Genomic DNA, 23,037 nt, shown 5'->3' with positions numbered 1-23,037 from the left:
ACATGTGCACCTGTTCGGATGGAAAATGACAGTTTGTGCCACAGGTGATTGAATATTTTCTCAGTTTCTCCTCAACAGCGTGTCTGACAGAGAGTTCTGCATGGTGACAATGGATCTCAAAGTAGAAACGGAAGAGATGGACTCAAATCAACCTCCACCCATACAAGTTTTTGCGCACAGCTCGACCCTACACGGGATCTCTCACATCTTCACGTACGAGCGTTTCTGCATCAAACGCTGCCTGTGGGTCGTGTTTTTCCTGGGCTCTCTGACCTTCTTGCTGTACGTGTGCGTGGACCGGATTCACTTCTACTTAGAGTATCCGCACGTCACCAAACTGGATGAGGTCACGACCCCGATCATGACGTTCCCTGCGGTCACTTTTTGCAACCTGAACGCCTTCCGCTTCAGCAGGGTGACGCGCAACGACCTGTACCACGCAGGGGAGCTGCTGGCCCTGCTCAACCAGAGGTAACATCTGATCACAGGCGAGCAGATTAAAGAGCATCATTTAATCCTCAAAGGTGCCTCTGATGCTCTTTAATTTACTACTCCCCCACACAAACTGTGTTCTGCTACTCACTTTTCTGAACTTTAATTTCTACTTCATGTCACTTTGAACTTTCAAGAGATGTCATGATCACATTTAATATATATGGATGCATTTTGAAGTACACATTTAACCATTTAAATGTAGCTTACACACTCACAGGGGCCACTATCTGCAGGAGTTTTACTGTCAAATGCTTTACTTGTAATTTGGTCTCACTTATCCTACCAGCCCTGAAGCATATATTAACTGATGAGTATGCTTGGGTTAACTAAAGCTTTAAGATAGCTCCAGCTGTATGGTTGCAGAGCCAGAGACTGGCTGGCAGCAGCCTGCACTGTATGCACAGGAGGAAACCATGTACACTCTCAGAAAGGATGTGTTAAAAAATAACACAAAAAATGTGTTGTCACATGTTTAACACTTTTTGTGTTGATTTCAACACAAAAAGTGTTAAGAAGCCTAAAATTATTAACACACTTACTATAATGGGCAGTTTAACACAGTCTGTGTTATTTTACATGACGGATTTTAAATTGATTTGACCTTTAGTTACAGTTAATCTAGAAGACCCCTGTGCTTCAGCCCAGGTAAACCCGTGCAGTAGCAGGTTTAGGCGGGAAGGGGGCGTCCTTTTTTAATCATTTGGCCTATGCGCCACAGAGAAGATGGAGGGTGCCTCGCTTGGTCTGCACCACTACCAATCGGTAAGTATTCATTAATATATTAACTTAATATATCATCCAACTGTAATGTGTCAGGGTAAATTTGGAATGTAAATAATCCACCAACTAAATCGCATTTTAAGGGAATTCATGATACAGTTTACGTTTTGTTCAGCAGGACTGCTTTCAAGCTAGCTAGCACAAGACAGACTTCTGTTGTGGTGTTATACCATATTAACGAAATTACACAACATAAATTCGACTTGAACTTTATATAGTCGCTCGTTTGAACACGGCATGAAACCCGGTGGATATTAACGATTAATCCCGACACCGCGGTGGGGATAGCTAACATTAAATTGGGACTGGTGGTGGTGTGTGTTTTTAACGGCGCTTCGTTTTTGAATTGGGTCTGGTTATCTCCCTTCTGTTAGCGCGAGCTCTCTCCGCCGCGGTGTTGGGGAGAGCGGTGGTGTGTGGGGGAGGGGGGAGTCGACCATGTCGTATAAGACATGAGAGCGTATGTCTTACAAAGTCGCTCATATCTCAGGAATGGTAATGGCTAGAGGCGTTCTGTTTTTTTCCTCGAAAAGAGGACACTTCAGGCTTGTGCGTTGTAAATGGGCTGTTCTATGGGCAGGTCAGTGTCCAATCAAAACTATCGAGCGATATCACAAGGGGCTCAAATATCCAATTGTAGAGCCTTTGTACTCTGACATAGTGTATCAAAGATGTCTTCTGAAGACGAGGAGTAGCTCCCCTGACTAGCTGGATCGTCGACACGTCTGAAAAGCGGCTCTGAATGCAATAATGGGGCATAGCGGACCGTTATCTTAGTCGGAATGTGCGTTGTTTTGTATACCCCTATTATACACTCTTATTTCTTACTGGAAACGTTTATTTGGCTTATTAGCGTTACTGTGTTTTGTTACGCTAACCCGGAAGTTACGTCGAAGACGTTCCGGGTGAACAGGAGAGTTATTACTCTCAGACGCTCACAGTAAACAGCGCTCTTTTGCCACACAAATATTTCAGTGACAAAACATTTAGACATTTTAGACACTTCTGAAAATTGATTTATATAGTGACAATAAGAAATCAAGTAATAATATTGTGTAAATAAGTAATTTGATATACTTATTTGTGTTTCTGACATTTATTTTATAGAAAAAAGTGTCCCAGTTGCATCATCATTCTTTTTATGTCTGTATGCTGTGTTGATAGTTCAGATTATCTTATTGTAACTATGTCTTCCTCTTCCAGAACACACAGGATAACCTGCAACCCAGCAAAGTCCTTGTAACCACTTTTAAAGATAAGACAGAAGTTGCTAAAAACATTTTCCATGTTAACAGTGCCAAGGATCTCATTGATCAAAGCCTAGCCCAGCAAACTGGCTGTGTGCTTGACAGGTTGTTAAAGTATAATACTGATTTCATGGAATACATTGATGTTGACATGAATGAGGAGGAACTGAAGGATTTGGATAGATATCACATCTTTCTATCAACACAAGGGACCCAAGTTGAATGTGTGGAGGCAAATCAAAATCAGGTACACTTTGTTACTCTATTTCCAAAAATGGCACAAAACCAACCTGAACCTGTGCACATTCTTTATAAACTCGGCCCCTCTAGGTCAGTTAATAACATCATCTTCTCTTTAAGGCTCAACCACACACTGAAGGTGCAGGCGGTCAATGGGAGGTACGTGTCATTATGATAATGAGTGTTTACAGTCACACAATCTTCACAATTAGCATTGACATTTATTTCTTTTAAAGACTGAACCTAGTGCTAGTGAAGCTTGTCAGAGTGGTCCACTGGAGGTATTTACAATATCTATTGGTTACAGATGTTGTTTTATTATATATGGAAGAGGGTGTGTATAATGCAATATGTGTGTTGTAATCTGCTTTCACAGAAATGCCAAAGAGAAAATGATGGCGTGCAGAGATTTGATGCAGCCAATCTGGTGGTGCTAATTAATAACAAAGCCCCAAGTGTACTTGCCGAATATGAAAAATCTGGAACGCTCTCTCTGGCATCCAGAAAACTCCTTGTGAGAACAGGTGTCAGCGATCTGGTTGAGCGACGGGGATTGTGAGTTGATTGATCATTCATCTAGACCATCATTTTTTATAGTACATGTGCTCCAAAATGAAACATAATAAAGGATTATCTTATCTTATCTCATAACATAATACTAAAATTTGATGTAATCTTTATTACACTATTGCATTTTAAATTTTTTTCTGGGCTCAAAATCTTCTATTTTGCTTTCAGTTACCCCTCCAATGCTGACAAACTGATGTTGGCTAAAAGCACAACAACAATCTTCCCATCATTAAAGATCAAGATACAAGAGGCGAATGAAGGATTTGTAAGTGTGAACAAATGTCATTCAGTTGATTACAATTTTGCATAGCAATATTTAGTTAAGCTTACTGTACGACTTGTTATAAATCTATTGTTAAAGATAAGTTAAGGTTAGGTATCTCAGTTTTTGAGGTAATAGAGATTATTATTATAGAGCTATTAGTATTAATTTTATTGTGTTTTCCTCATCTTATTTTTTCTTCCTTGATATTTGATATTTCAGTTGCACTGAAAATCAAGTGAGTTAAAATGAAATGCACTTTGAGATATTAATGTTTGTGAATGTATGTTTTTGCACATTTTTAAGATTAAGATTAACTTTATTAATTGCCGTGGAGAAATTAAGTTGAACAAACAAATTTAGTAGTGTTCAACATCAATAAATTAGTCAATTGATATAATAGGTACAGAAAACATTGTCTGAAATGAGCTCATAATAAAAGCAATAGCATGATACTCACATAAAAATGGTGAAAATGCCGTTTATAAAAACTATTTCCTTTGCTTAAATGTGTTCCAGGAGCACTTTTATGATCCAGTGTCCCACTGTGGATTCATTGAGTTGAAACTTGAGGAACTGCGGAGAAACCTTCATGAAGATCAGAGACGCTATCGCAAACGCGGAAAGTCCAGTGAGGCTTCTGGAGTAGCTATAACATTACAAGCAATTTCAGAAGGGGAAGAAGAGTCCGCCAAGGATTGGATAACAGCTACCAAAAGGATCAGACCATCTCCTGAGAACCTCACATCTATCAAAATGGGCATGCAGACAGACCACTCACTCCAAAACATCATTTTATGACTCACTATTGGCGCATGATGATAAAGTTTGGCCCACTTTTAAAGTTATGGTGTATGAGATTTGAGAGTAAGCATGGTCCCCTGAAAAGGCATGCTCATGTTGTGTGTAATTTCATAAATATTTCTAAGACTTTGGCTTACAAGAATCAAGTTCAAAGTGTATAATTGGAAATTTAGTGATCCACTGATGAAAAAAATGACTGTACCAAGCGGCTTTCCAGTGATGGTTGGATCTTTGGAAAAAAGTAATCTGTTAATTGAAAATCTGAAACAACATGGGTATGATATTGGCACTTGCAACAAAATTCATGTGGCTCACTCTATCTGTTGGCATGGTCAGACATATAAAATGGGTTGTGTTCTTGCTTTAAACTGTGATGCAAGAGAGGAGCGTCTGTTTGGAGAGATTTTACATATGGTTCCCAATTGTGAAAAGGAAGAGGTGCTAATTTTTCTCAAAATTTTAACTGTTAAATATTTTGATGACCATCTATTTTCATATGTGGTGGAGCGGACTGATGAGTATGAAATGATAAATGTAAACGATATAGCAGACATCAGACCCCTAGACTTGCTGTCATCTTTCAGTGGAAATGCACTATATATTAATCCCAGATACAAATTGATTGTCTAAATTTGCATTACTGTTAACTGCTTTACCTGTGACACACCTGAGCCAGTTACTTACTTGCAAAATTTGGGAGAGGATAGTTAATGGTACTGCCTGTTATGTGGTCATGCAGTTTATGATGGTGTAACCTGATGTCCCTGCAGTGATCATTTACAGGTCATCCCATTGTTTAATGTTGATGTATGTTAATGTTTGCCATGAAATTATATTTCATGTTTTTTTGCAGTGACAGAATTATTTTGAATAAAGGTCACTTGAATTCAATGCAAATTTGAGTGTTCTAGTGGGTTTTGAGCATATAAATTCTGTATTAGAAAGTAAAACGAATTTTGTATAAATAGCACATCTTTGTGTTATTTTTAACACATCTTTGTGTTGACATATTTAACTCACAATGTGTGTTAGATGTGCTTACACACTGATTATGTTAAAAGCAACACAAAATGTGTTGTCCTTAACTAGACACGCTGATGTGTTAATTTTTAACACATGATATGTTATTTTTAACACATCTGTTTTGAGAGTGTAGAGAGTCTGCTTCCTTTGATTACAAGCGAAATGGCAGATGCTCTGGGAAATGTTTGTCACTTGCACATTTTAAATCCCCGTTAAGTCTGAAACTTCAGCGCAGCTGGGAAGAGACTCCACCGCTGGCACGGCCGGTCCATTTGTTTCTGAGCTGTCAGACATTTGACTTTGTGGTTGTTGGAGGGAGTTTGAATAAGTTCAGCGATTAAGATCGTTCAAGAAAAGAAAGATCTCACAGAGTCTGTGACTAATCCTGGCTTTAGAAGCTTTCCCCTGTGGTGTTGTAATGTTTTTTTTTACTTCAAATGTCTGTGAATGCAGCAATAATGACACAATGAACAAGATGGTGTCGGTGCTTGACAGCATTACAGGAGAAGAAAGTGTGGACTGTCCTCTGATCAAAACTAAAGAGCTCTCGGCTGATGTGAACCTCTGGCGAGCCATCAGTTAAAGACTCTGTGCTAAAGGCCGCTTGGTGGCTCTACTTTCATGTTACACAGCCAGCTTCTGCCTTAAATCTTTAATGAAGATCCCAGATTAAACACTAAAATTAGCATTTTTTTCCCTGTCATCCTGGTGTGACTGATAAATCAGTGGATTTTCTTGACTTGAATAAACTTCCTAATTTCACATTTTAGGCAGGACTTCACATATTTCTTTCTAAGTTTCCGTATTAATGTACTCAGCTCAGCTCTTACACTGAAGTAGGTTTAGTGCTCATTATCCCGACTCCCTTGGCAAAGGTAGAGAGGCGATGCAGCGACACACTTAGCTGTTATACCCCCGGCCAGAAATGAAAGTGCTTATGGCATGAAATCCATTTAAGACTGTTCTCCGCCCACTTCCCATGTCTAGAGTCATCGGTCTGGGAAATGTCTTGTGGCATGATATTTAAGCTGCACACATGCCGGAGTGTCAGACTTTGCAGATTCCGTCAGCTTGTGCTTGTGGGATTTTATCTCATAAGTGCCTTCTTGGCAGGTTAGTCCACTATACAAACAGCGGGGAGTCGATGCCTCCCCTCAATTAAGTTCTCTTTCAATCAAACAAAAACACTGGCCGCCTCTGTCCTTGTGGGGTTTAGCTTCGTCTTAATGTCAAAAAAAATCATTGAACTAATTTTTAAACCAGGCGTTATTGATTTTAGGATTTGATGAGTGTCCTTTTGTCCTCATGAAGATGAAAAACAAGAACTGCGTCTAAAAAGCTCCTAGCTGTGGTTAAAGTAACCCCCTGAATCTCATCCTTATTCATGCAGAGAATAAAAACACACGCGGTTTATTCATAGTATGTTCCACAAAAGATCAATAAAGGACCATATTCACAGAACAGTACATTTATATGAGAAATTTCTAAAAGACCTTTCATTTGGTTTTCAGGGGGGGAGAGAAAAAAAACTCCAAGCAATCTGCTCTTTGAGTCCATTAAAATGGTGACATTTTTAATAATAGCGCTGTGGGAGATCACGGCCAGGGTAGGAAGCGGGTCTCATTTTAATACAAGGCGGCGTGGTCAGATTTCTGTGAGCTTCATTTAATGAAAGTAAATTTCTCAGTGTTACACTGAGTGTGATGTGAGCCGTCTGGATCCATACTTAGCTTCTCACAGGCCTTTATTTCTTAAAGCTGGGTGACACAAAACAAACAGAAATGTACCTGAATACCAACCTATCAATGTTTCTGTGAGGACAGGACAAGATGGTGTTATACGTGTTAAGAAATGTATACATAAAAATGTGATTATTTTAATCCTGCTTCACTGACAGTGTTCAGTCCATCTTTAAATTATGCTAACCACAGTCAGTGTATTTCTTCCTCTTTTTCAGGGGGGATGCACAATATTCCGTTTTTTTCCCCCATATCCATTATGACAATGTTTTTTAACTTCTTCTGGTTGATTGCAGGAGCTGATATTTTTACATAACATTTCCACCTAATTGCAGAGACCATCAGGCATTATTAAACGCGTAGTGCTGAAAGAATGATGATGCAGAGCACCCCCACTGCAGACCTACATGGCCCTTCTGCATGTTCACAGTCTACATCTCCTCTGCTCTCCTGGAAACTCTGCTGTACACTTTAAAACAGACAGTGATGAACACGGCTCAGCAGCTAACGAGCCCGGTGTATTTGGATTCTTCTACAGTTTTATCTTTGTGCTTTACTACATTTGAAATGGTGAAGAAGTAAGTGGACAGTTGGCTGCTACACATGTACAACAGAGCTAATGAGTGGCACAGAGTGATTGAAAGTTAATAGGTGGGACTGTCTGTCAGTATGAGGAACAAAGATGAGGAAAGATCTAAAATCTATCACATAATAAGGTTTTATTTTGTCTTCTGATAATAATAGCTGGGCACAGAAATATGCTCTATGTGCTCTCCAGAGGATATGGGTGTGTTTTCTCATCAACAATGCAGAGAATTCTCCCATGTTTACATCCTCAGAGGATTCATCACATGATGAATAGTCTAGTAGTCCTCACAAAGGTCACATTGCAGTTCACATAAGACCTGTAGATCATAGATGAAACAAAAATCAACCTGTCAAAATGATGAAAGGAGGGGAACAAAGGGCCCAGCATTAACCCTTGTATACCAAACATGGTCATTCTGTTATACCAGCTGAAATATTACGCTGACATTTACTGATGATGTCACTGCTTCTAAAAATTCCCTCTGTTTTTTTTAACCATACAGTACCTCTGTCATGCTTTAAATAATTCAGTCAGCCGTACATTTGATGGGTCAGCCAGCTTAAGAATTCACATGAAAGTTTAACCAAATGTTCTCGTGGCCAGAACAGTCCAGTCAACACAAACACGCTTTTCTCTAGTTTGAATCCAGGAAAGTTGGTTGAAGTGCGGTGCATCCTGGAGGCGCTGCGTTGATGGCGACGGAGGACGACTGGGTTTATGGGTCCACACGGCTCCTGTCTGAACTTTATTATGTACTGTACAATAAAGTGTTCCACTTGGCTTGGGCTGTTTATTTTAAGAGCCACAGAAAAGCCATCGTGTAGATATTTATTGTCTGTTTTCTGTCCCTTTTGATTCATTCTGGACGGTGTTATTTTTAGCTCCGCTCGAGCGGAGCCAAAGTTCACTGATGGAGAGTCTCATAAACCTTCTTGAAGTGTGCAAAAATGTTGAATGCCTGAACTTTTTATGAAGTCTACTTTATTCACTGTGAAGATTTATTGCTGTCACACATTAATGAAGGCTTCCTTTGAGCATTTTCTTTTGTCCTTGTATCCAGGTATGAGATCAGAGACGTACACCTCGTGGAGGAGAGCGTTCTAGAAAGCCTGAAGGTCAAAGCCGACTTCCACAATTTTAAACCGCGACCTTTCAACATGCGGGAATTCTACGACCGCACCGGACACGACATCAACGACATGCTGCTGTCCTGCCACTTCCACGGCACCGAGTGCAGACCGGATGACTTCAAAGTGGTAAGTCTTCTCCCAAGAAGATTTGATCAGATCATTTTGGAGGGATTATGCTCCGCTCACATTGTTGCTGTAATTACAAGTCCGCAGCCTGTATACAGTGTCCATGTTGTCATTCAAGCCTTAATTACAGCAGGGGGGGGGGGGGTCTCAGCAATGTTGGCCTTAAAAAGGAAATAAAGCATCAATGTGTCCTGTTAGAGAAACAGTGTTTAAAGGCATTTCAACATTGAACAGATATTAAACAAGAACACAATCATGTGTGTAGAGTATATGTGCTGGATGGCTCTGGTGTGGTTCTGCATTGAGTCATCAGCAGTCCTACACACTCTGTCGAAATAATCACTCCCTGTAGTGCACTATACAGCGCTTGTTACACATGCAGTTGAACTATTTTAAGTGATTCTGCATGAAGTTTGGAGTCCATAGCCTCCATGGAAGGCTTATTGTGGTGTTTCTGAAAACATGAGTGTGTCTATTTATAATGGTTAAAAAAAGGATGAATGCACTGCAGGTGAACCTAAAGGCTTTCTGACCTGAGGATACCTGCTGTGTTTTCTCTGTGTACCTCCTCTGGTGAAATGGTGTCGTGGTTGTATTTCCTCTTCTCTCTGTGGCGTTGTGTAAATCTTTACATCTACATTTTTCATCTTTTTATTAACATTTCCCTGCATCAAAACAAGAGGGGGAAAAAAAGAGGAACGGCATTGTGCAGCCATGTCCTTTAAAATTAAACCCTGGTGGGGAAAGGATGTGGAATAATGTGGTGGAGCTGGTGCAGGGAATGTGTTTAAGCAGTCCACTGACATTATATATATGTCCGGCTGACTGATGCAGAAATAAGTTCCGCCTGCGGCACAGGGGTGGATCTGCCTGGCTGTAATACCATAAAACCCTGCTGTCGCTGCTGGCACACCCAAACGCTGTGGCTGGCACCAGACGAGGATTTTTAATTTGGACGTGAACATTTATCACTTCACCCAACAACTTCACTGAGTAGATTGGATTATGTTTAGAAGATTTATCTCCAGGGGTGATCCGTCTGTGGTCGATATCATCTATTCAGTGGTCAATAACATGTTGCTTTAAGTGAGTGCAAGCTTGTGTGTGCACATCATGCACAGTGACACCAGAGAGGAGCGCTACATGTTGCCACTTACAGCGCCGAAGCTGCTTTGAAATGATATTTCTGCGTATGGGCAATTTGACAGTTTTTTTCATGGTACACCAGTGAAAGAAGAACCACAGGATGCTTTTTTAATGTGTCTGTGTGCTGTTTGGAACAGCATGATTAGAGTCTGCCATTAATCAGATGTGTCTGGTAGCGAGTAGAAACCTTGATCTATTTTCATTCCTTTTTCCTTATGATTCATTTCTTAAATTCAACAACTTCAAATCAAGGAGAGCTCTGAGTGGTCAGAGCCCTGCATGCATGAGACTCAGAGGGGTGTTTGAGGTTTTCAGATACAGCAGGTTGTTGTTTTTTTCTGCTCACTTTAGACATTTTTAATTATTTCACTAACTAGGCCTCGCCTCAAGATTGTTGGCTTTATGTTAGGAGAAGGGATGAGGATGGAAGGGATGAGTGAGAGAGGAAATGAGAGGCGTGTAGAGAAGATGAGGAGGAGTGCTTCCACTGTGGGACCCAGGAGGTGAGACTCTGAGTGGGGGTATGTCTCTGCAGCTCAAGATCTTAGCCCCCCTGGTGTGGAGCCTTGGAGAAGGAATGTGATAGAAGAAAGAAGGAGACAAAAGGGTTGGGAGAGCTTAAGTCAAATGGAGTAGGAGGGGCAAAATGCACCTGTATATATATATATATATATATATATATATATATATATATATATATATATATATATATATATATATATATATATATATATATATATATATATATATATATATATATATATATATATATATATATATATATATATATATATATATGTAAACACTTAATGAGTGGTAGTGATGAGTAGTGGGACGTGGCCTGTTCCTGAACCTCAAGTTTAAAAACTTTATCTTTAAGACATCTGCCAGGAGTGCAGAACATTCTTAGAATTAGAGGTGCTTCCATTAGAACACCTCCATGGTGTAAATTTTGAAGGAGTACAAGACTCAGCAGAAAACAGATGCCAACATTTATCGGGCTGAGCTAACGCTAGCTGCTACATTTTACTACACCGAGTCATTACTGTGTGAACACAGAGCTGTTCAAACCAGGTCGTTCTCTCATTTTTTTTGTGCAGCTTTTTCCACATATTTAAATTGATTTTATTTTCGAGAGCTGCATTTGTATCAAATAAATCTTCATTTGGGTTAAGTCTAAAACATTATAAGGATCCATGTTGGGGTCTACAGAAAGGACAGGGGAGGGTTATGGCGTAGATCATCAGAAGGGTCACGTGTGAAGTCCCTTATATCCTCAGGTTTAGGTGAGCGGGCACCACTATGTATCATAAATTATTCCAATAATGAGCAGGTGGTCAGGGCGGCACACTAATGCAGTCTAGAGAGGGTGAAAATATGACATTATAAATTCAATATAATGTCCATTTCTGCAGCATTAATCCAACCAAGCTGTGTTAACTCTTCGTCTAGCTGACTCCTTTTGTGTGTTCGCTGGTGTTTTCCACATTAAAGGTCAGGTAGGAGATTCTGATGCACTTTTTGTTAAATTAGCGTAACTTCTCTTTACACTCCGATAGCAACCGATTAGTTCGGCAGTTTCGCTTTAAAACGAAGAATATGAATCATCTGTGGAAGCTATAAAACCTTAAAAACATCAGCCAATCCTCCGGGTGGACCCTGCTCGGAGTATTGGCTGGTTGTCACTCTCTTCCTGCTCTGTGCATCAGAGAGGTACGTGCATGATGGCCGAAGTCACAGATTCGTCTTCAGGTGATGCGCGTCCATGTGATTGGGAGGCGTGGCTTCGGGGTGTTTACTTTCGAAATTTGGCTGACTCTCACTGAGTTTTCAAAATCTCCTACCCTACCTTTAACAGGAAACAGTGTGTTTAGTTTGCAATGATGAAACAGCAACACAACCTTTGCTGGACATTAACTGGAGCTTCTAAGTAGGCACTTCTGCATATATATGCAGTATATTTAATTTGCACACAATATTATGCATACATGAGGCTTTCAGCTGCTTTTTATTTGAATGAATCTGTTTCTTGTCTTACTTTAGTGCGTGGTGTTTGGAGTGTGTTATTTTGACCACTTAAATATGTTACAGGCAGTGACATGTTACAGCAGGGGAAGGCATGTGTAAATAACATGACCCATGGCTGAATTCCAATTAGCTGCTTGGTTTTTGGGTCCTGCCTGCTTACTGTCACACTGTCATGGCTAACTGGGACACTTGAGTGAAAAAAAGGGGGGCGGGGGGGCGTCACTAATCTTGTTAGAAACACCTGAGCTCCCTTCCAGGAGTAATTTCTTGTGTGAAAAAAGATTACGCTGGCTGAGGCTCACCTCTCAACTGGCTTTTCTAGTTGCACACAGAGACATAACAAGGCCTCTAATGAGTTTGTTCTGCTCACAGTTAGAGAGGGAAATATTTATTCCAACACAGGCCTTTGAACCGAGAGGTGGAGATTTGTGTGTGTGTGTGTGTGTGTGTGTGTGTGTGCGTGTGTGTGTGTGGTGCTTTAATGATGCAGCAGTTGTCGGCTGAGCGGAGTGCCCTTCTCCTTAACCCAAACATTGCATCATGACTTTTTTCTTGATGGGATCCGAGACACCATTCTGGTTGTGAGCACATGCCCCCAAACATTTGATTAGTTCTGCCTCAATAATTTATTTTCAGCACCGAAATATAAAATTCCCACACATGAATCATGTAAATGGTTGTTTGCTGCAGTGTGTGTGTGTGTGTGTGTGTGTGTATTTCAAAGTCTAATTCCCTCTAACGCATCTTATTGACCTTTCTGTTTTTTCTTCTAATTTGAGGGTGATGGATAATTTATGTGGCTCATGAGTGCAAGGCTGACCCCCCCCCCACCCCCCCTACACCACTCACACACACACACACACACACACACACACACACACACACTCCTGTGACAGCGCTATTACTCCTCTGTTTGAAGAGCAGAACTGAGCTCAGGAAATTGCATCTGACCAGAACATAGTGGCAGCAGAGAGGTGTTTCCCCTGGAGAGGTTTAAGGCCTTTATTTCTTTCTCTCCTCTCAACTTCCCTTTTGTTATCTACATCACCGCGCAGCTCCAGAAAACTGGAAGATGCACTTCCTTTGAAGACCGTCTTTGATGCACTGCATTGTTAATCTTTTCATTGTTTCATTGCAAAGTGCCTGATGAATAAGGAAAGAGGTATATCCCAACTGACTCCGCTTTGTGAGGAGATCAAACGAAGAAAAAGAGGCTGATAAGGAACTATATCAAGCCAGTGCTGATGAGAATACAGATTGAGTGAATTGACAGGATCACTTCTTTTCTTCAAGAATATTTTTTTATTTTATTTTATATGACGTGGGAAAACAAAATGATGACTGTGCAGTTGATGAGACGCCTCCAGGGTATTTTCATCTAAATGATGGTGCTTACAGCTGGTTGACAGAAGCTTCCTGTCATCCTGTCACAGCACGCTTGCTCATACTCGTAGAGAATGTTTTTACCTTAGATACAGCGCTTGTTTTGAATTCATCCATAAAAAACAAAGTCTTCAATGTGATTGGATCCATTTCAAATCAAAATTCAGTCTGACAGATTGTCATATTTGAGTTTAATTAAAACCTGAGTTGATGTTTTTCTTTGGAGAAATCAAGGAACAGTTTAGTAAATGTACTAAAACTCACATTTACTTCTGCTGTGACACTCAGCTAAACGCTAATGAATCTTTCAAATTATTTTCATTTCCAACACCTCGTGAGTCATGTGAGTTCCTGCAAGATCCACCCACAGAGGTCCTGAACACATAAAACTCAGATTCCCAACAAGAACAGTAGCAGAACTGAAGAAGCCACTTGGGGGAGTCAAAAAACAGTCCTTCAGTCCAGTTGTCTCGATTTAAACTCTTGGAAATGACTATGACCTGGATGAACGAGAGCATCCACAGATACCTCGTGGAAACTTTTCCATTGTGGCCTGGGCTGTTTGTTGTTCGTTGTCAAGGTGATGAAGATGTCTTCTTAATTCGCTGCTTTATGTTTTGTGCAGCACGCTCTCATCTAAAACGTCCTGAGGATGAAGGCATAAACAGATGTTGAGCAAATCACAACAGCTTCTGTGGTTTAGTAGTGAGATGTTCCTCATTAACCAATAAGTGTAGCAGTGGCAGTAAAAAGGGGAAGAAGCCTGATGGCGTTCCTTCACTCAGAGCAACACTTTGAGGAATGAATAAACTCTCCGGGAGCTATCGAAAGCGCCCAGTGATCCCCGCGCTCCTCAACAGCTGAAGAGAATCATCACTGCTAATTGGACTCTGAGGTATTTCTGTAGTAGACAGCGGCGCTCCTTTTAAAAACCCACTCAGCGGTAAAGCAGTCCCACTCTGATGAGCGCTCGCCTTGGTCGGATGCTTGGCCCTTTTCTGTTTCGTCAAAGTCAGACTTTGACAGCTCCACCCGGGGAATAGATGAGTGTGTTTTGCGAGCTCGCAGCACACTGCTGCGGCCACAGTTATAATGTCTGTACTCTGATTGCTGCTGTCATGTCTGAAGACGGCAACATGCATTTGTAGATTTTTACAGACAAAATGTAGGACTCAGAGAAGACGGGAGCCGTCCTGTTCGTTTAAGAATCACTGCATTTTATATATATATGTGTCATGTAAATGTTTTCAGAAGGCCTGTTCAAGTAACACACTCGTATTAAACATTAAATAGCTTTTCTGCATGTTTTAGCCTGCTCACCGTAAATTCTGTATATTTTATTACATTACTGACGGTCATTTCCTGAAGTTTGAGAAGCAGCTGCATAATGCGACAGATGTAGAGTAACCTTTACAGTAAATAAATATATAGATGTGGTTTCAGCAAGTCAGTCAATTTTTCATACCTCAATATTTCACTGGGAAATTTGGATGATAATAAGCCTGCCAAATATGACTCATGGTACTCATTTCTGCAAATGGAAGAAGTCATCTGATCATTGGATCAATAAAGCTGTGCAGAGGGGTATCCAAAGTAGTTGACTTTCACTCAAGGGTCTGGGGTTTGAGTCCCCCAACACCGCAAACTTTTCAGTTTTCACCTGTTCTTAAGACAAGCTTTCATTTTTGATCACAGCTGTTTTTTGTTTCATAAAGGAGTTCTGGTTACAGTTAGCTGATCAAATCAGTGTGGTTAGTTAAAGATCACCTTAAAGGTAGGGTAGGAGATTTCATTCTGATGCACTTTTTGTTAAATTAGTGTCTTTACAATCCGATAGCAACCGATTAGTTCGGCGAAGAATATGAATCATCTGTGGAAGCTATAAAACACTAAAAACATCAGCCAATCCTCCGGGTGGACCCTGTAGGAGTATTGGCTGGTTGTCACTCTCTTCCTGCTCTGTGCACCAGAGAGGTACGTGCATGATGGCCGAAGTCACAGACCGCAGCTCGTCTTCAGGTGATGCGTCCATGTGATTGGGAGGCGTGGCTTCAGGGTGAGCTCCGACAGAAAGGGGCGTGTGTTTACTTTCCAAATCTGGCTGACTCTCACTGAGTTTTCAAAATCTCCTACCCTACCTTTAAAACACACACACATTCATCACATTAAACACATTAATAAGGCTGCCATCAGGATGAATCGCCACCCACATGAAGACACAGAGATGCCATTCTGAGGACTGAAGCATTGACTTTATGTTACGTTTTCCTGATGAGGTCAGGCTGCATAAAAACCGTGATGCAGACAGAAAACACAAATCAACTGATTCAAAATGACGTCCGTTTCACATTGAGAGGTGACCCCGGGTGGAATGGGCAGCAGGCTGTGGCCTGTGTGACGGGGTTCTAGCACCATATGGTCTAAATAAAGCAGCTTCATCACAGTTTGGAATGAATAGCAGACTTTAGCTTTGCAAGCTACTGATCCCATGTTTCTACACCAGTACGTTGGCCTTCCACTCACTAGCCTGACACAGCAGATGGTTTCTACCACAGAACCATCTGTGAAGTCGTCCTTGTAAATTCTTTGGAAAGAACTGGCGCTTTGCTCAAAGCCTGGCGTCTGATCTTATGATCTTAAAAATGAAGGAGTGAAGCTACTTTGCAAGGTGAATGTCTAACAGCATTTTTGGTGGTTGTTCATGTGTCAAACTGGCTCACTGTCATTATCAGAGTCATTACAATAAGATGTTCACTGTTATACAGGATTAAAAGATACCAAAGCAACTCTCTGTGTTCCATTAAAACCCTGCATTCTTTGTCATTGAACCACAGTGTAGCAGTTGTTTTTATCACATCCTGTTTCTGTTGTAAATCTCTCGCGGTGATGGCCTTAAGCCCCAACCTGAATCCTCCAAAAAACAACCCCCGCAGTGACAATGAGCTCCGATTTCTCTGACAACTTCAGCCCTTCTGGGAACTGGAAGAGAACCAGACTTTTAGAGAGAGAGAGAGAGAGAAAGAGGAGGGCAGCGCATCTTTCATTTGGCAAGAATACACTTAGACTTGCATTTCCTCGGGGTTTTGTGGCCCGAAGCGACAGATGTGAAGCACAACCACCACCCAGCTTGCCTAGCGGCTTGTGGGTCAGCACAGCTGCTCTCCTTGTCCTGGCTCGTGAACATGTCACGAGCTTCTTGCGCTGAGCCAGCAAAGTTATGTCACCTCTCTGTCACAGTGAGTTTTTTTCTACCCCCATCTCTCCTCACTTAGACAGTTTGCTGCATTTCAACCCCTGTGCAGTGCCTTCCTCACATCATCCCCCATGGACACGACGATCCTCATTATGTTTTCATGTCACGCTCTCTACTCTTCCTCTTCCTCTTCCTCTTCCTCTCTCTGCACCTACCTACCTCATATATGCCCTTTCCTTTATTCTTTTTTGACACCCCGCCCTCCTCTTTGACGCTCCAAACCAGAAGCCGTGATGAACATATGAGCAGACATTGAGAGGATTAATTTAATATTTACCCCATAATGCTGATCAAGGGGTGCTTACTGCTGACCAGCTCCAAAGACTGATTGAGGAGCGGAGTAACCACATTACCCAGATCAGCAGGTAAATGCTCAGGGGCTCATAATGGAGAGTAATCCGGCACAGAAAGGCCATCTGTCAGCAGTGAGACTGTCCAACACAGCAGGTAGAGCTCAAGTGCAACTTTTATTGCTCCTCGTATATTTTAGAAGAGGAACTTAATAAACATCCACTCTGCATCCCGGTGGATTAAATCAACGTTAAAGTGTCTTAATGTGAAACCACAAAACAGGTGAATAACCAAGCTTACTGAAGAAATGGGAGATTTGATTCCTGCACAGCGGGCGCCACTGAGTCAGAGTGACATTAAAAAAAAGGAGAATAAATGGGCAGGTTTAAAGGGCTCCAGTCAAACCTCTATTGATGGAAAATCTGATGCTTTTATGTATTCATCTGAGGAAGGTTGCTTTCTGCAGTTTTCCCCCGGCTTGCTAAACATCTCTTTTGTTCCAGGCCATTAGAGAGTTTGTCCTCCCAAAGCAAGTGGAGGCTGACCCACTGGGGGTTTTTGCAGGACCGGTTTAAAGCGTCATTAAGCTCAAATAAAAAAAAGAAGAAGAAGAAAAAGAAATCCAAGGATGGAAGAAGAAAGAAGGTGTGTGGATGGAACTACACATCATCTTTCATTGTCCTAGCATAGCAGCCCATTTAATCCCTTCCCTGCTTTAACTACTTAAATAATCACAACATAACTACTCATCTTAAAATGATATCCCCATCCTTACAGGCTCCATGACTCCAGCTGGTTCTGAGACGGATCAGTAATGCTGCTCGAGCACGCTCTATTTGCACAGCCCTGAGAGGGGGAAACGCTTTTTATAAAGACATTTTGGACCAGGGGCACAGTGGGGCTGAAAATAGCACGGGTAGCATGCATCGCTCTGCACATGGTTTATTTATCCTGAGGATTAGTGCAGGTGACTTAAGGGCCAGGCTCTGTGTGGGCTGGAGGCAGGCTGGCAAAGGGCTCGCTGTGACTCAGACTGCTGGATGGAGTTAAGGAGGAGGAGACTGAGGAGGGATGATGCCGCAGTTCAGACTGCTGAGCTCCTCTGCACTCGCCTGACCCCGAATCACAGGAGTGTGTTTCCAGAGGCTTCTTTTAGATGTGGCAGAGAGGCTGGGTGGAAGGCAAGTGCGTTCACACACATTTACTCTGCTGCTGCTCTAATGACATGTAGAACACAGCTGGTCCTCCACCTTTTCCGGCTCGTTACTCCATTTAAAATAGCAGAAATGTAAATGTCTAAAAAGACACATTTTCCCTCTGAACTTCAGACATGAAACAGATCAGACACCCAAAAAAATAAAATGGATAGATATTGACTGAAGTTAGCATGCTAATTAGGTGCAGATGCTACTGTCATGTAAAACCACTACTTAGTATAATTAGAGTTCAGGGAGGACCCAAAGGCAGACAAAAAAGTGAAAATATTGAACAAAAAGTGAGCAAACATAAAGCTGAAAAATCCTTACAAAAATATAAAATCCAAAAAAGCACAAAAACAAACAAATTATCTAAAAATATCCAAAAACCAGACAAGACATGGGAGGAAACAGCAGAATCAATGCTGGTACAAACACAGACGCACTGACAAAGACGATGGGAGGCACAGGATTTAAGAACACAAGCTAACAAGACACAGGTGAGAAACATTAGGGTGGGGAGAACGATCATAAAGCAGGGAAAACACGAGGAAGTAAAACAAACGAGGACACACAAGGAGACTTCCAAATAAAACAGGAATCAGGAAAAACAAGCTCTCAAAACAATCTCAACACAATAAACACCAAACATCATAACGCTTCTTTTACTGAAAAGTAAAACTTCATAACACATCACTTATTTTCCAGTATCTGACCCAACAATGACGAATATGTTGCTCTGTAGGCTCCGCTCTCTCTCATCCTGCATATGCTAACTTTGGCATTGTATAGGTGGATCTGAACAGTCAAAATGTTGTGATGTGCAGCGAGTTTAAACCCAACGGAAGTTCAAGTAAAGGTTAAAATGTCAGATTAAATCACAGTCGCACAACTTTTTCATTTGATAAAATGATGCATCGATGAAAAAAACATGATGTATTGGATCTGAATTTGAAATGTGATACTGCGTTAATGATGCACAGTAACAGGCAGATGCAGACACGCTGCCCAGCAGAGGGGGAAAAGGAAGGGTTTTAAAGACAGACGCGCAGGAAATCACAGACAGCTATTCCCAATAATCCTGTGTTGTCAGTGTACACGCAGAGTAAACACAGCTGAGTGATAGCAGACAGGCTCTAAACTTGTAAACTATCAAATAACCATGCGTACCCTGGTACAAACAGCGCTGCCAGAGAGAGAGAGTGGGAGGTTTTCTCTCTGCTCAAACCGTCTTTTAGAAGAATCTGTCTTCTTCTGAGGGCGAACAGACGGGGTCTCTGTGTGTAACAAGGTGGGTGAAATGGACGCAGGGCAAGACAAAGTGAGAAAAGACAGATGGGAGCAGTTGTAGTGACAGGTGAGGATGTAGATGGCAGCCACTGTAGGTGTGAAACAGATTTCTTTCTTTCTCTCAAACGAGGCAAGGACAAATGGATGAAAGGAAGAGAGAGAGAGCCTGAGGCTTGTTATCTCCAACAGAAATGAGGGTTATAATAATCAAAAGTGTCTTACACTGACACTGCTGCAATGAGTCATTTATTTTAATATGCAGCCCAAATGTACTTTCTGCATATTAAAGGTTTTTATTATTGTCACAGGAAAGTTATGGGGGGGGGGGGGGGGGGGTAGGACATGTTAATTTCTTGCCTGTAAGATCAAACACAGGTGCACACAGAAACACAAACAGATAAAGTGCTGGAGGATGTGGCATTCACAACAACAGCAGCAGCAGCAGAAGCAGCAGCAGCCTCCTGGGAGAACAGCCGGGGGACTGATTAGTATTTCCTGGATGTGCCTTTGCACTTTTATATCAGCCTCAGTGTGGCATTTCCACTGCAATTACTGAGCTAATCAGTTAACCAGAGATGGCTCTGCCTTGGCCTGCAGTCTGCTTGTCTGTTGTTTTTCTTTTTTTTTTAATGTGTCCACGGCAAATAACGGCACGTCTGTGGAAAAAGAGGAGGCAGGAGGTTTCTCTGCTTACTGCCAGTGAGGCTCGTGTGCTGTGGGATTGTTGATTTGTCGAGGCCCCCGTCTTCTCAGGATGCTGCACTTTCTTGAAAGATTATCATTATGACATTTTGTGTTTACTGCACAGAGTACAATGCGGACTGACAGGATGGCAGGGAGACAGATAGAGAGACATTTACAGTGTGACAGGGAGGAGGGAAGGGGGAAAAGAAAAGGACAAAACAGCTCGGCAGACTGTTCAATAACAATAAATAATTTCTGAATTCACTCGTTCAAAGATTTCCTGAAAGATTTATCTGTCTGGAAGAAATGCACTGTTCACAAAAACCAGCAGGATTCAGGCTGTGTAATGGTGGAGGGTTAAATTTTACTTACTGCTTTCGGCCGAATTTAATGTAAGGAATTCATTTTATTTATTTTGGCAGCTCATTCTCACCAGAAAAACATAGCATGAGGTCGATATTTCAGTCCTCAAAAGTGGAGCATGATGTGTGCGTATTTCCCTGGCTGAGACGCCAAGATGGCAGCCAACAACGGCGACCACATGATGGGAATGGTTTTCCTTGTAAAGTGAGTATCTAGCCCCTTAAGCTGTTTTTAATGTCTATAAACTTAACCAGTAGGTTTTTTTTTTTAGGTCAAATCTAACTGTGCTTAAAAATGAAAGTTAACCGCTGGGCTCGTAGTGTCAGGGGGAGTCTAACCCCAGACTTTGGTGAAAGTCTGCTGCATCCCCAACCAATGTCTGATCACATGATCCAGTCCACATTACATATGTATGTATCATATGTGGCAGAGCAGGTGTCTGTCAGGAGTCAGTGGAGACCAAAACTGAGCTACGAGAGTTCCTTTAGACTGTGTTCCTCCTGGTATATTGTTAACATTTGTGGACAGGTGTAACCTCATACAAAGCTAAGCTAACACTCAAAGCAGTTACATAGACTTTCATATTAAAGACTCTGATCATCCAACCAGTATTGATGATTATTAGGTATTAAGATGGGTTTTTCTGCTGCAGTTAGGCCTATAACAGATGCATGAAATCACAATACTATTTGTTGTTTGGCCATCTGGCTCTTGATTGTCATCAGTGACAGGGCTGCAGAATAATCATATATATTTTTTAAATCCAGAATTTTATGCTTCTCCTTAAAAAGACACTTTCTTCAGCTGCCAGCAGGTGGGGCTGTGTCTTCTTACTCCAAACGGGCTGTTGCACGTAAGTTCAGCTTTCAATTAACAGTCGTCAATATTCAGTGAGTCCTAAATGAGTGGACTAATCACCTGTACTGATCAGTCAGTCGCTTCATTCAGCAGAGGGTGAATCAGTCTTTCTCTCCTCCCACACAGTCATGAGAACATGTGATGCTGAACTGTTCTCTTTATATAATGAAGTCAAATTAAACCCATCAGTCATGCTGCTATGCTCTGGCATTAGGTAAAACAGGCATTACCACTTAGTGAGTGATGTTCAGACAACGAGCCATAATAGAGCACATCAGTCATGGCGGCGTGTGGCCGCGCTCGGCAATGACAGGTATATCTTAAAAAGTAAATTGGCTCAGCGTTGGTTGTTTACTCTGAGTTGGTCATTGTTTTTTTTTTGCTCTGATAAGTGAAGCAGAGCTGCTGCTGAAGCTGCGACTGACCTGTCAGGCATCCCGTCTCTCTCTCTCTCTCTCTCTCTTTGTCCTCTTCTTTGTGTCCTCCGGTTGACAGGGACACACCTGTTTAAAGTCGCAGCAGCAACTTAGTATGCCCCTGCAGTCGTCAGTGTCCGCCGCCGGTAGACGCTGCTGTCTGGCCCCCAGGACACCTCCAGTGCCACCACCCTCCCACCTCTCCACCTCAATAACACTTCTGCTCAAGTAAATGAACACAAAATAGGGTTTGAGTCACAACTGTGAGGCTGCTGGACCAGCCTGGCTCTAACTCTTCACTGGACTGTTTGTCTCCAAAGTAACAACAGTTGACACACTTCCTAAAATGACCTTGGAGAGATGAAATGAGTTTGTCTGCTCCAGAAGATTCTCTAACCTAATACATGAAGCTTATAATGAAGTCAAGTCACCTCTATATCTATAGCTGCACTGCAGTATATGGCACGCTGCTGGGCCGACCATCTGCATCCATTCAGGTTTAATGTCTCACCTGAAGAGGACAAGGACGTTGAATTAGCCAGAATGTCCCTATTTAACCATTTTAGTGCTATTCTCTCATTGCACATGGGCTCACATACAAAAATGAATGCAGAATATTTCTCCTCTCTGAAATAAAATAGATTATATCTTCTCTCAGAATATGTTTTTGTTCCAACGTCAGTGAGAGTTTACTTAACAAACTGTGACGTGGTTTAACTCAGGTCTGCAGGAATGATATATTTTTTCCATGACATTATAATTTCAGTGGTTAACTCAATAAAAAGCCACCAAACATCTAGATACCATGTCAAACCACACTTAAATGTTACTACTGCTATTAAATGCACCCGACCTGTCAAGTGTACGGTGCTAAATGTCCCTCACAGCCTCTCTTTGTCTTATTTAACCATTTGTTAATGTGTATAAGTGAAAAACACACTAAAAATTAACTACAAACTTCAAGAGACAACTGCTAAAATGCTAATAAATGTGCTTTCCCTATGTCTTTTTAGCTGCTAAATGCCTGACAGGTGCAGCGGTGTGCTGTATTTAGTATTTAGTTTTTAGAAATTGTGATCATGAATTCAAAACATTGAGCTGAAAGACACTAAAAAATAGTTCTT

General features: G+C 41.5%; 2 protein-coding genes across 4 annotated transcripts in view; both read left to right on the top strand.

Moving 5' to 3' along the window:
• Positions 1–23,037, top strand: part of LOC114437963 (acid-sensing ion channel 1-like) — a 43,549-nt gene continuing 20,512 nt past the window's right edge. Inside the window, exons 1-2 of the mRNA XM_028408934.1 lie at positions 1–471; positions 8,810–9,005. Coding sequence (XP_028264735.1) covers positions 101–471; positions 8,810–9,005 — 567 coding nt within the window. The 5' untranslated portion in view covers positions 1–100. The remainder of the gene's footprint in view (positions 472–8,809; positions 9,006–23,037) is intronic.
• On the top strand, positions 934–5,289 carry LOC114437964 (uncharacterized). Of its 3 annotated transcripts, none has more exons than XM_028408937.1 (7): positions 934–1,257; positions 2,479–2,769; positions 2,883–2,921; positions 2,999–3,043; positions 3,139–3,317; positions 3,501–3,597; positions 4,114–5,289. In XM_028408937.1, exons 1-7 carry the CDS (start codon positions 1,219–1,221, stop codon positions 4,393–4,395), a joined length of 972 nt encoding a protein of 323 aa, XP_028264738.1. In that variant the 5' UTR covers positions 934–1,218; the 3' UTR covers positions 4,396–5,289. The 3 variants fall into 3 exon arrangements, with proteins under 3 accessions (XP_028264738.1, XP_028264740.1, XP_028264739.1); XM_028408939.1 differs by lacking the exon at positions 934–1,257 and adding an exon at positions 1,266–1,855; XM_028408938.1 differs by lacking the exon at positions 934–1,257 and adding an exon at positions 1,927–2,059.

This window comes from Parambassis ranga, chromosome 7, assembly GCF_900634625.1.
Source record: "Parambassis ranga chromosome 7, fParRan2.1, whole genome shotgun sequence".
Classification (NCBI taxonomy): Eukaryota; Metazoa; Chordata; class Actinopteri; family Ambassidae; genus Parambassis; species Parambassis ranga.
Note: the sequence above shows the minus strand (reverse complement) of the source record. Positions and strands in the feature narration are given on the sequence as shown.